The sequence below is a fragment of the Saccopteryx bilineata genome, chromosome 10 (genome assembly GCF_036850765.1).
Source record: "Saccopteryx bilineata isolate mSacBil1 chromosome 10, mSacBil1_pri_phased_curated, whole genome shotgun sequence".
Classification (NCBI taxonomy): Eukaryota; Metazoa; Chordata; class Mammalia; order Chiroptera; family Emballonuridae; genus Saccopteryx; species Saccopteryx bilineata.
This window is the reverse complement of record NC_089499.1, coordinates 67,850,331-67,863,013: the sequence shown is the minus strand read 5'-3', so window position 1 is coordinate 67,863,013 and position 12,683 is coordinate 67,850,331. Positions and strand designations below refer to the sequence as shown.

General features: G+C 43.8%; 1 protein-coding gene across 2 annotated transcripts in view; it reads left to right on the top strand.

Annotated features, from left to right (window-relative positions):
* Positions 1-7,132: 7,132 nt before the first annotated feature.
* The window catches only part of MITF (melanocyte inducing transcription factor), a 287,564-nt gene continuing 282,013 nt past the window's right edge, over positions 7,133-12,683 (top strand). For both annotated transcript variants that reach the window (XM_066244594.1, XM_066244593.1), the window contains exon 1: positions 7,133-7,384. In XM_066244594.1, the coding sequence (XP_066100691.1) occupies positions 7,281-7,384 (104 nt within the window). In that variant the 5' untranslated portion in view covers positions 7,133-7,280. The remainder of the gene's footprint in view (positions 7,385-12,683) is intronic.

Sequence of the window (12,683 nt, the reverse complement as noted above, 5' to 3'; positions counted from 1 at the left end):
ACCTTCCACCCCTTCCCCATTCTATTTCTTGACTATAAATCCCCAAATGTTCCTTTTTGTATTTGGAGTTGAACCCAAACTCTCTCCTCTGTCGCAAACCCTCTAACAATAGTCATTCTGTTTATTGCAATATTTGCCCTGGATGAGGCTGGTCTCCCTGTTTTTTGAATAATTTCAATATTGTCAGAATAATTTTTTCTTTAGTAGGTTTTTATTTTATTATTATTCAGTGAGAGAAGGGGAGGCAGAGACAGAGTCCTGTATGCACCCCAGTTGGGATCCACCCAGCACACCCACTAGGGGGCAATGCTCTGCCCCTCTGGGGTGTTGCTCTGTTGCTCAGCAACCAAGCTCTTTCTAGCACTGGAGGCAGCGGCCACAGAGCTATTCTCACTGCCTGCAGCCAACTCACTCTAATAGAGCCATGGCTGCAGAAGAGAAAGAGAGAGAGAGAGAGAGAGACAGAGAGAGAGAGAGAGAGAGAGAGAGAGAGAGAGAGAGAACCAGTACTGGTTCTAAAATTTCCAAGTGTTTTAACAACTAGCTGAGGAGCTTGGTAAAGATGCAGATTTTCAATCTCCGCTTCTTCAGAATCTAATTTAGTATTTGTGATTTTGGGCTTGGAAATCTGCATTTTAATTGGCACTCCAGTGAATTCTGGTGACATGGTTTCATGGACAACATTCTGAGAAGGCACACCGCTTTCCTCTCCTGGTCTACACAGCACAGCCCTCTTCCCTCTCCCCTTTCCAGTGTCTCCAGACAGTGTTAGTGTACAGCACTTTTAAGAACAGTATATTTGGCAGACCAGGATGCATAGATTATTGGAGGAGCATGGATGACCACAGGGTAGTCCATGGCACCTCTGAAGTTGCAAATAACATATTGTGTATACCTTTTTTTAGAGAGAGAGACAGACAGACATAGACAGACAGACAGGGGGGAGAAAGATGAGAAGCATCAATTTGTATTTCTGTCACTTTAGTTATTTCTTTTCTTTCTTTCTTTTTTTTAAATAAGAGGAGGGGACATGGCAAGATAGACTCCCGCATGTGCCCTGACCCAGCAACCCCCGTCTGGGGTTGATGGTCCAGCTGAGCTATCTTCAGTGCCCACTCAAGACACTGGCTGTGAGAGGGGAAGAGAGAGAGAAAGGGGGAGAAGCAGATGGGCGCTTCTCCTGTGTGCCCTGATTGGGAATCAAACCTGGAACATCCATATGCTGGGCGACGCCCTATCCAATGAGCCAACTGTCCAGGGCCACTTTAGTTATTTATTGATTGCTTCTCATATATACCTTGACTAGGGGGTTCAAGCTAAGCCAGTGACCTCTTCCTCAAGCCAACTACCTTGGGTTCATATCAGAGACCTTGGGAGCATGTTGATGATCCCATGCTCAAGCCACGACCTCATGTTCAAGCTGGTGACCTCTGGGTTTTGAACCTGGAATCTCAGCATCCCAGGTTGAAGCTCTATCCACTGCGCCACCACCAGTCAGGTTTCTCATTTTTTTTCTGATAAGAAAATCTGTAATTTTCATCATACTCTTAAAGAAATTCAATATCCAAAAAATTTAAAAGTCTTACAAGCCACTAAGCAGATGTATAACTTGAAAATTAATTACCGGTATCTTTACACTTGATATGTTTCATGTCTGAATTTTGCATAGTTTAGATTGTTTTCTTAGGGCAGGCTAGTGTCTGAAGCTTGCCTTGGCATGCATAGAAAGGACATATTCTGAGAGGATGGTGCATAAAACTTGCCTCTTTCACTTCCTCCCTTACCCCTCATCATCTTTTTCTCTCAGCATTTTTCTGTTATTTATATTGCTCTTTATCTGGGCCTGTCTCATCTTATTTATTTATTTATTTATTTAAGTAAGTAAATAGTCTCATTACTCTTCAATCCTATTCTTATTAAAATATGTATATTTCAAAGCCCTGACTGGTTGGCTCAGTGGTAAAGCGTTGGCCTGGCGTGCAGGAGTCCCAGGTTCGATTCCCGGTCAGGGCACACAGGAGAGGCGCCCATCTGCTTCTCCCCCCTCCCCCCTCCTTTCTCTCTGTCTCTCTCTTCCCCTCCCGCAGCCAAGGCTCCATTGGAGCAAAGTTGGCCCGGGCACTGAGGATGGCTCCATGGCCTCTGCCTCAGGTGCTAGAATGACTCTGGTCACAACAGAGTGATGCCCCGGATGGGCAGAGCATCGCCCCCTGGTGGGCATGACGGGTGGATTCCAGTCGGGCACATGTGGGAGTCTGTCTGACTGCCTCCCCGTTTCCAACTTCAGAAAAATACAAAAAAATGTATATTTCAAGTAATAGAAATAAAACTTGAATCTGATTATGTTATTAAGGGGGTGTATGGAAACTTTATGGATTTTGGTACTCATGACTGAATGTATTGCTGTTAGGGACACTGCAAAATAGTTTTCTTTATTTATTAAAAAAGTTTCTCAAGTCTCTAAGGTAGTGAAAGAAAATATTCTGGATGGCTTTAGTTGGTTAGAATTTGGGGCACAAAAACTAGATTCAGCAATCTAATCAAGCCTTGACCTTGGACTGGGTGATAAGCAGGTGTCGTAGCTGGAACATTGTCTATTCTGGTACTGGGTGGTTGTAGCTAAATCCATCTTGCCAGCATCCTAGGTCTTGTCATGTCAGAGGTGCAAGCTGTGATGTTTAGTGACCCGGTGATGGTGCTGCTGGGTGCCTTCACTAGTTCAGTTCTGTGGCATACCTTTTGGAGTTGTTCTTATTTGCACAGCTTTTGTGCCAACTTGTGCTGCCCTTCCTGAGGGTCTGTGTGCTACTCAATATCCTTTCAATAACTTTCTTTCAATGTAAATCAAGCATAGTCACTTTCCATTGGCTCTTTCCTCAAACCTACAAGGTGCAACCTGGCTTCCATATCTTCCTCATGCCCATTTTCTTTTTTTGAATGACATGCCTTGTTACCTAATTTTATCAGAAAGTGTACCCTGTTTTTTTTAAAAAGCCATTATGACAGTTTCCTCTCTGTATCTCTCAGCTTTTTAAAGTTTTATTTTCTGTCATGTAAGTTTTCAAATGTACACAAAAGTTGAGAGAATAGTATAGTAAACTTCCATAGGCATTACCTAGTTTCAACATTTTACTCTAACGAACAGATAAGAACTTTAACAAATAAGATAGGCACAATACCACTGTCACACCTAATAAAATAAACAATAATTCTTTAATACCATCTAATTCCAGCGCATTTCCAAATTCTCCAAGTTCTAAGATGAATTCTGGCAACAGGTTGTTCAAATCAGCCTCCAGATGATGTCTATGTAATATATTGAGTGATGTGTCTCTTTTTTATAAATTCATTTTTAAATTGAGATAGATATGTACCTAGTGTCTTTTAAATCTTTAAAGATATATAGGCATTCCCCCCTGCCCTTTTATTTCATGATATTTACTTTTTGAAGAATTTGTCAGTGTCTTATAGAATTTCTCAATTTCTGGGTTTGTCTGATTGCATCCTTGTGGTATTATTAACATGTTCCTCCTCATTTCTTTTCCCTGTAAACTGGAGGATAGATCTAGCAGCTTTATTAGATTCGAGTTTTATATTTTATACCCCAAATTTCCCCTTCTTTAGCTCCAAGAATTCTTCACTTCATCCCCATCACTACCCTCAGTAGTTTCTCCTTTTTCAGACACTTGTAACATTCCATCTCCCTACCACTCTCTGTATTCATTCAAACATGGCCAGCATCATGCCTTTAGTGCAGGGACTGTATAGGGCTCATCACTGCTATTTTCTCCATACCTAGCACATAATATGGCTGGCACATAGTAGGTGTTTTGGAAATAGTTGTTAAGCTAAGTGGGTATAAAAGTACAAATTAATTTTTTAAATTGTAATTTTTTTGTAAACCACCAATTATTTACTGGTTGCCTTATGTGTAGTTGCTCAGTGTGAAACAAACTGTGACTCAAATCCTGGACTGCGAGTCTCTGGAGAGCAGAGAGGAAGTCAGTTCCTTTCTGCGGTCTGGCTATCTAGCACAATACTATATTTCTGTCTTGTGCACATTCAATGCATACTAAGGTGGCAACCCTTGCTCATCTATCCTTTCTGGAGATTTATGATCTCAAATAAGATGTACATGTGACAAGCATTTGCAACAAAGTAAAAGTGTTTCATAAATATAAGTCTTATTATTAGTGACAATAGTTACAATCTTTAGCCATTGCTTTTGTGCTTTAAATAGGCACAGCTCTTGGTTGAAATGTATGGAGCTGTTGACTTAAATCACCTTTTAAAAGAAGAGGTATCTAGTCCTAGGGTTTAATTCATTAATGAACAGAAATTACAGGAGCCATCTATCAGGTAGTCAACGTGTTACTATGTGGATTAAAGATGTGGTAGTCCATAGTAACTGTTCTAGCAAAAAGAAAAAAAATTGTTTTGGTTTATATCCCTGGAAAAATCTAAGGATATTTACTTGTACGACTGCTGATGATATCTGATCTTAATTCATTCACTCTTATTTTTGTGTCAGCTTCCCTACGTGACCACAAGTAATTAGCTCAAAATGTTTTCTTTCTAGCATCGTGCTTCCAAAAATCAGTTTTCCCCAGTTGTCCTAGCAGAAATATTCAAAGGCGAACTTCTGGTCACATTAGGGTCCTATGTCCACTCCTAAAGAAATTACTTTAGTTAAAAGAATGGAGCCCGCTCATTGGTCATGATTAGATCACACATCTACTCTCATTGGGTAACAGATGGTGCTGTAATCGATAACCCTGCCATATATAATGGAAGATAAATTTTTCTGAACCAAGAGTAAATTGAGATTAGAAGAAAAGATGTAGGGAAAAGAATACCCATCTGTGTATACCTCAAGGCATCCTCAGCTCAGAACTCTCTGCACCCTGGAGATCTCTCTGAAAGGTACACTTAGTTGGAGGTAAGTTCAGGAATCTTAGCTTTTTTTGACAGGGTTTTCCTGGTCAGGTTTGGTCCCTTAGGTCTAGCAGGTCACTCTTTGATATAATGGATGACATAACAGATTTTTTTTCTCGACAGTTCTAAAGAGGTTATAAACTGCATTTTCAGGACTAAGTCCTTGATACTCTCCAAGGGATCAATAGAGAAAAATTATGTATAGGACTTGTTTATATCTATATTTTCTGGGGAGAGGGTCCATAGCTTTCCTTTGATTTAAAAGCTTCTGGAGAACCAAAAGATTAGGAAGACTCAAGTGTTTCTCAACAGGAAATCTCTGATATTTGGACAATGGTTGTCACTGTACAAAATGTATAGCATCTCTCATCCAAACACCTGAAATGTCTGTAATGCTCCCAAGTCATTGTGAAAATCAACACTTTCCCCACATTTCAAGCACCCAAACTGAGAATGAAAGTGGGACCAGCAGTCGAGATTAAATGTTCTCTCTGTGTTTCATCTTTCCTTTTCTTCTGGCAGAGAGCAACCAACCCTTCTTAACTTTTAACATCTGGTTTCCAGTAATCAGTCTGTCAAGGAATCTGGGATCCACAGTTAGAGGACAAAAAGTCCACTTTTTTCAGGAGCGTTCAGATATTTTGCCATATTTTGATGGAATAGCAAAGGACCTAAAAGTAGTGTTTTTGAAAGTAAATTTTATTGTGGGATTTGGTAATTGCTACCGTAATATGGTGTGCCTCCTGCACTTTTCCCTGAATTTCAAGATCTTTAACTCTTAAGATCTTTTCTGATGTAAAATTAAAATATTTCACTGTGAGGCAAAACGGGCCACTCCTAGAAGATGCCCACTCATTAGACTAAGCCTCCTTAGGGTTTTCGCCTAGGGTGATCATTTAATTTAGTCTGAAAGGAGAAACTCACAGAAAAAATGTTAGTTGAAAGGAGTATCCTCAAGATCTAATAAATAAAAGAATGAGCATTGATCAGCACTTTTGTAGATCACAAATCACTTTTATTTACATTTGACATTGTGACATCTTTTGAAACAAGTTTGCCAATCTCCTCTTTTAGAGATGAAAAAATGAAGTTTTTAGGAATCAACATGCTGAAGATTACCCAAAGCTTTAAAGAAGGACTCAGGATTTCAACTCTGGGCTGTACCAACTTTAAATGCCACCCTCTAACTCTCTACTGCCTCCCGGATGCCTCCAGACACCTTGAAAAGAAGGAAGACAATTTAATGGAACTAACTAGAGTAAAGGGCTGGAAACAAAAGTGAGCTACAGCCAAGCCTGTTTTTCAGTTACCTAAGTGAGTTCTGGGAAGCTGCGCGCGCGTGTGTGTGTGTGTGTGTGTGTGTGTGTGTGTGTGTGATATTGAGAGAGAGAGAGAGAGATAGAGATAGAGAGAGAGAGAGAGAGACTTTTATATTTCATTGCTCCACAACTTCCCTCCTGAAATATTAGGACAATCTCATCTGATCTCCCAGTCGACTGAAAATTAAAAACAAACAGTGATGATGCTGTTTTGTTACTTTGTGCCTTTTTAAGTGAACAGAACCTTTTAAGTGCTGCTTTAGATTAGAAGTGGAGATTGGATCAAGGGGAAAGAGCCACTCTGCTGAATGGATAGTATTGTTAAAGCGCAGACTGAATTATAGAAAAGAAACGCACAGCAGCTTTTTCTACAATAATATTTAATTACGAAGTGAAGGCGAGTTCTTGCACTCTTACAATCCTAGGAAAAACTGATTTGTCGTAGCAGCTCTGGGAAGCATGCAAGCTGGAAGGAATCCTTTTATTTGAGGGCTAAAACTTTCTAGTGCCAAATCCCTCACTATTATTATTATTATTATTTTTAAATAAGGACTTGACTTCTCCTCTCGAATGTCTGAGCTGGGAGGAGGGGTGACGGTAAGAAAGTAGGCTGAGTTCGTCCTTATTCATATTCAATGACCAAGTCTGTACCCTTGAGGCAAGCGGGGAGAGAGGAGGGAGAGGAGCTGCTGACATTGAAGATGAATCCAAACAGGAGTTGCCCGGCGGTGTCCACCACGCCGCCTCTGCCTGCCTGCCTGGCCTTCTGGGATTTGTAGTTCCCGCCGGAGCCGCTGCCCCGACGAGCCGGGAAAGCCCCGCCCGGCTGAACTACAATCCCAGGCGGCGCGAGGGGCGGCCCCGCCCGCCCCCGAGTGTGAACCCCCGCGCCGGGTGGCCGCGCCGGCGGCGGGCTGAGCTGGGCACTGCGCGGGGCGCGCGCTCCGGGACCCAGGCCCCGCCGCTTCCCCTTCGTCCCGGGCTCGTGGTCACTTTGAAGCCGTGGGAGGACGGGAAGCCGGAGCCATGCAGTCGGAGTCGGGGATCGTGCCGGATTTCGAAGTCGGGGAGGAGTTTCACGAAGAGCCCAAAACCTATTACGAACTCAAAAGTCAGCCCCTGAAGAGCAGGTGAGTGGTGACAGCTGGAGCGAGGGGAGCCCGGCGGCGGCGGGACCTCGGCACCTGCCTTGCTGGGGTGCGGGGACACGGTCGCGCGGGCTCCGGGACAAGGACCCCGTGCCCTTGCGAGCGTCCACGCAATTGGGGGTCTGGGCCCACGCGGCGCGCCTGTGGGGGGCTCCGCCACGCGCACATCGGGGGCGCCGCGGACAGCCCACGGCAGCCGGCCGGCCAGGGCACCCTCGACTGGGGATACCTGCGGCTGAGATCGGTGGGGGCTGGGGCGCGACCCGGCGGAGGAGCGTGGGGCCTGGCGGCTGGCCGGCTGGAAAGGAGGAAAACAGTTTCAAGAGAACCCCTTTCCTGGAGATCCCAGTGGGCTGTGGACTCGGAGGGAGAGCTTGGGGGGGGGGGGGAGGGATCGAGGCGCGAAGTTGGAGGGAAGTAATTAGCTCGTTTGCTGTCCCCTCGTCTGATCAGCCCCTCCGGGAAGAGCTGACCGCCTCCCGGTGCGGTTTCCCCGAGCCCCGCCTCTCACCTGCCTGGCAGCCGCTGGGGGCGCGGGACGGGCGGGGGCAGCGGTGGGTGTGTCTTCGCGTCCAGGTTAAACTCTGGGCCAGAGAGACCCATTGAAATCGGGCCGTCCCTGGACAGGAAAGCGCCTTGGAACTGGAGGGAATTGGAGTGCCCCCCGCGTGGCAGTGACACGTATTTAATTAGCTAGGTACTTAAAAAACGTTTTAGGAGAGGAGTGAAGACATTGCTGCTCTGGCGCCCTGTACACCTCTGATGCCCATTTACTGTTCTAGCTCCTATCTTCCTTTCTCTCACTCCTGTGGCCACTCCGAACATTTGCAATGTTTACTAAGAGGAAGATGGTCATTTGGAGCTTTGAGAGAAGAGATGGTTGTTTCTCAGTTGTGGGTAAGAGAAGGTAACCTAACTGGAAGGTTCAGAGTGCTCCTGTATCCATCTCAAACCTCCCTGCCGGTCCCTCACTGGGGTAGGACCTGAAGGAATGGCCCAGGTAGCAGGGGAGGGGAGGTGGGGAGGTCCAGGAATCAGGGTGAACGAAGAAGGGGAATAATTGAATCTAGATGAGGGGGTGTCTAGTCTTTACCTCTGCGTGCGGGGCTGGTACTTGGCTCTAGTGGAAAGTGGAGCCCAGGTATGTTTGTTTCAGGGCCTTGTCAACACTCTCGAGTCCTAGGTGGGGAAGAGAGGCTGAACAGCATACTCATTGACCCGGTTGCTGAAGCAGCCTTTTTGCAGATGCTAATGGAGATTGGAAGGAGACTTCTGCAGTTAGACGCATACAACCAGCCTGTAGTTGGTGATTTCTCTTCACAATGTCTGTCTTGTGTGTGAGCATTGATTGTGTGTGTTGGGGGTTGGGAGTTTTGAGTAATATTGTGCAAAGGGTATTGTTGATCATGCTCATTGGGGCTTTATGTGCACTCAGCTGAAGGGACCAGTGTTTACTGAGCAGTCTCTGCTTTTGCTTCTATAAGCAAATGCTTAGATAGCCAGAATGAGGGGCAAAGGAAGACAGAGAGAGAGGAAGAGAGAGAGAGAGAGAGAGAGAGAGAAAGAGAGAGAGAGAGAGAGTGTTGTCCTGAAAAAAAAAATGAATTAACTGGACTGTTAGGACCATTTTTTATGGTAGCTGATAGATAACATTAAATGAGTTTGAGAGAGAGATGAAAACACCACCTGGAATAACCCAAATGTTATTTGGGTTATGAATCTCATGTTGAAGGATTTGCCCTCTTCTTTTTCAGAGTTGGCAATAAATTACTTGCAAGGGTGAATGAACGTGCTTGGTAGCTAGCTGGCATGTGTCAGGCAAAGTGTGGTATGGGATAAGTAATGACTTTACATGCTGAAGCTAGAAACAGGTATGGAACAGAACCTGTATAGAGAGAAAGGCTAATTTAAAAAAGTTGTCAAACTGGGCCCTAGCCAGTTGGCTCAGTGGTAGAGCGTCGGCCCAGTGTGGAAGTCCTGGGTTGGATTCCTGGTCAGGGCACACAGGAGAAGCGCCCATCTGCTTCTCCACCCCTCCCCCTCTCCTTCATCTCTGTCTTTCTCTCCCTCTCCCGCAGCCAAGACTCCATTGGAGCAAAGTTGGCCCGGGCACTGAGGATGGCTCCATGACCTTTGCCTCAGGCGCTAGGATGGCTCTGGCCACAATGGAGCAATGCCCCAGATGGGCAGAGCATCGTCCCTGGTGGGCATGCTGAGTGGATCTTGGTAGGACACATGCGGGAGTCTGTCTGACTGCCTCCCACTTCTAACTCCGGAAAAATATATACAAAAGAAATAAAATAAAATATAAGTTGTCAAGCTGTGGAACAGACACATGCTCTTTGCAATAAAGCAATTAAATAAAATCTGTGAATAAATATATGGGGTTGGCAAAATTTCCCCAAAATTTTCATGGTTGTCTAATGTATTATTATCAACATCATGAGGGGTCACACATCATTCAGGGGCCACACATCCTAATGACTTGTTGTCTTAAGTCTTAGATGGGATACCTTCCTTCTTATGAGTCTTCAGGAAATGGAAATTGAAAGGTGTTAAGTCTGCTGTTGCTATTTGTCTATCAGTTTTATTCTCAAGAATATCTGTTGGAGTTGAAGATAAATCTAGAATCTTTCTACTTCTCATCAGCTCTTTTGCTTTCACTTTGGTCCAAGCCACCATCAGCCCTCGCCTGAGTTATTGCAGTAGTCTCTTAACTGGTCCCCTGCCTTTCATCTTTACCTGCTCCTGTGGGTTTTCAACATAGCAGCCATGATGTTCCTGTTCAAACTGATTCCCACCCTAGGGGCAGTTTTGCCTCCCAGTCGTTTGGCAATGTCTAGATACATTTTGGTCATTACAACAGAAGGGAATCGCCACTGACCTGAGCATTGAAGGGTTTTTAGCAGCATGTCATGCCTCTGCCTACTGGAGGCCGGTTGAACCCCTCCTCCAGTTGTGACAACCAGAAATGTCTTCAGACATTGCCGAGTGTCTGTGAGGAGCAGAGTCACCCTGTTTTGGAACTACTGGCCTAGAACAGTGTCCAGCACAAAGAGTGTTTGGTTTTTGTTTTTGCATTCAACATTGCATTCCTTTTAAAATAGATACCACTGGCGTCTCTCACAAGAGCCCTTTATATACTCTCCATTTGTGCTAAGCTCAGATAGGAAAGTGTTTCATGAAGAAGGCCACGTTTCTTTCCTAATCCGGACCTCCTGCCTTTAGGAATGTGAAGCTGCTGGATTTAGATGATGAGAACCACATTTTGGTCCTACTTACTGGCAAAGCTGTGTTGCAGGAAGACCCATGCTATGAGAAAAGGTCCCAATGAATTATTTGCAGCTTGGTGACCCCAACAGGTTTTTTAAACCTTTGTGTGTCATGGGAATGTGCTCTGAATGGTAATGGTAGAGGAAAAGCGCCGAATGTCGTGGCTGAACCCGGAATTCACATGTTAGCGCACTCAGGTCAGGCTATTGCATAAGCTCCTAACTGCCAAGAAACTCTCTGTAGGTCTTTGGGACCTGAATAAATCATTTTAAAATATGTTAGCATCTTCAGGTTCATGTTCCTTTTGTTTTATTTACTCAATTCTGTGGGCTTTGTATTGTTAATGCCCTTTTCCTGGACAGACTTCAAAATTGGCTGAATCTAATGTCAGTTATTTTCTCTTCCCAAAATTTTAGATAACTTCCTGAAAATGAGAAATTGGAATTAAAGTGAGTTTTTACTGTATCATGGCAGGTCAGAATATAGTGGTGGTTCTTAAATTCTGATTCATAGAAAGGCATATGAAGTTTTCACAGGATTATGGTGAAATGAGCAAGAAAAAGACTTATATCACCTGTAGAGTCACAGGCACATATTCTGGTATAAAGCTGTTGCCATTTCATAGATGTATTCTGAGATATTCCCTCCTATCTTCCTTTTTATTAATATAAATTTTCACCTATTTGAGAAAGGAAATGAGAGAGGGGAAGAGAGATAGAGAGAGAAGCATCAGCTCTTTCCATTGAGTCGTGCGCTCATTGATTGCTTCTCATACACGCCCTGACGGGGGTCAGACCTGCTATCTCTGTGTGCCAGGATGATGCTCTATCCACTGAGCAACCTGGCCAGAGCCTTGTTCTCCAATCAATATGCCCATTATGAAGTGATAATCCATTCTTGGAAAAACAAAACTTTATTTTTTTAGTGGTCTGAAAATTTTCTTTTCTTTTTTTTTTTGGTCTGTCTAATCTGTAGGGAGCCACTAGCATGGAGATTAATAGCATTGTCTGTCCCTAACTAGCTGAGTGACCTATGGCAGGGTGGATGGCCTCTGACTTCAGTTTCCTCATCTGGAATATCGGGACCTGCCTTCTTGATCTTAGGAACATTAACTGTGACGTTGACTGGAACAGTATTAGCATGGAGCCTGGTACATTGTAAGTGCTCAGTGAAAGTTGGCAGATGTGGTTCTTGTGATTTTGTTACTTAGTGGTGAGTCCTGAAATTCTGGAAGGTGTTTTGTATTTGTTGGCTTTGGCTTTGTTCTCTAAAACCAGTGTTGTTACAATAAAATGATTCCAATTTTAGTAAATTCTTCTTTGCTTTCATTCTAATGAGGTGTTCAGACAAATTTTTTGTATTTTATATTTTTGTTTCAATACTTGATTTCTTTAAGCTGGTTTAAGAAAAGCTGTTGCGGCATCAGCACATATATAAAAATTCATATTCATTGGGTATCTGTTGAATCCTGATACGTGCACAGTAACACCAATAATGCTAGCTAGCATTTACTAAGCATGTATCAGCCACAGTTCTAAGTGTTTTTATGTTATTAACTTAATCTTGCAATAACTGCATGAGGCAATAATAATAAATAAAAACTAATGACATCTTAATTATAATTTAAAAAACAGATAACCCTTTTATAGTGCTTAACTATATACCAGGTATGATTCTGAATATGTTGCTTGTATTAACACAATTAATCCTCACTTAAACCTTGGGCGTATGTGTTTTTATCACTCTCATTTTACAAAGAAGGCAACTGAGGCATAGGCAGTAGGTAGACCTGATTCAGTTGGAGGGTGTCTGGCTCTTGTGCACAAGTCTATACTGTGTGTCAAGGGCTCTATGTATGACTGTGAGAAGGGGTGTCATGCCATCATTCTCCAAGTTTCACCTCACGCGGTGAGGGGAGAGGACATATGGATCCTGCTCAACATACAAGACAGAGTGTCATCACCATGGGGAGGGGGGCGTCAGCACTGGGACTTGAACAGAGGAACGG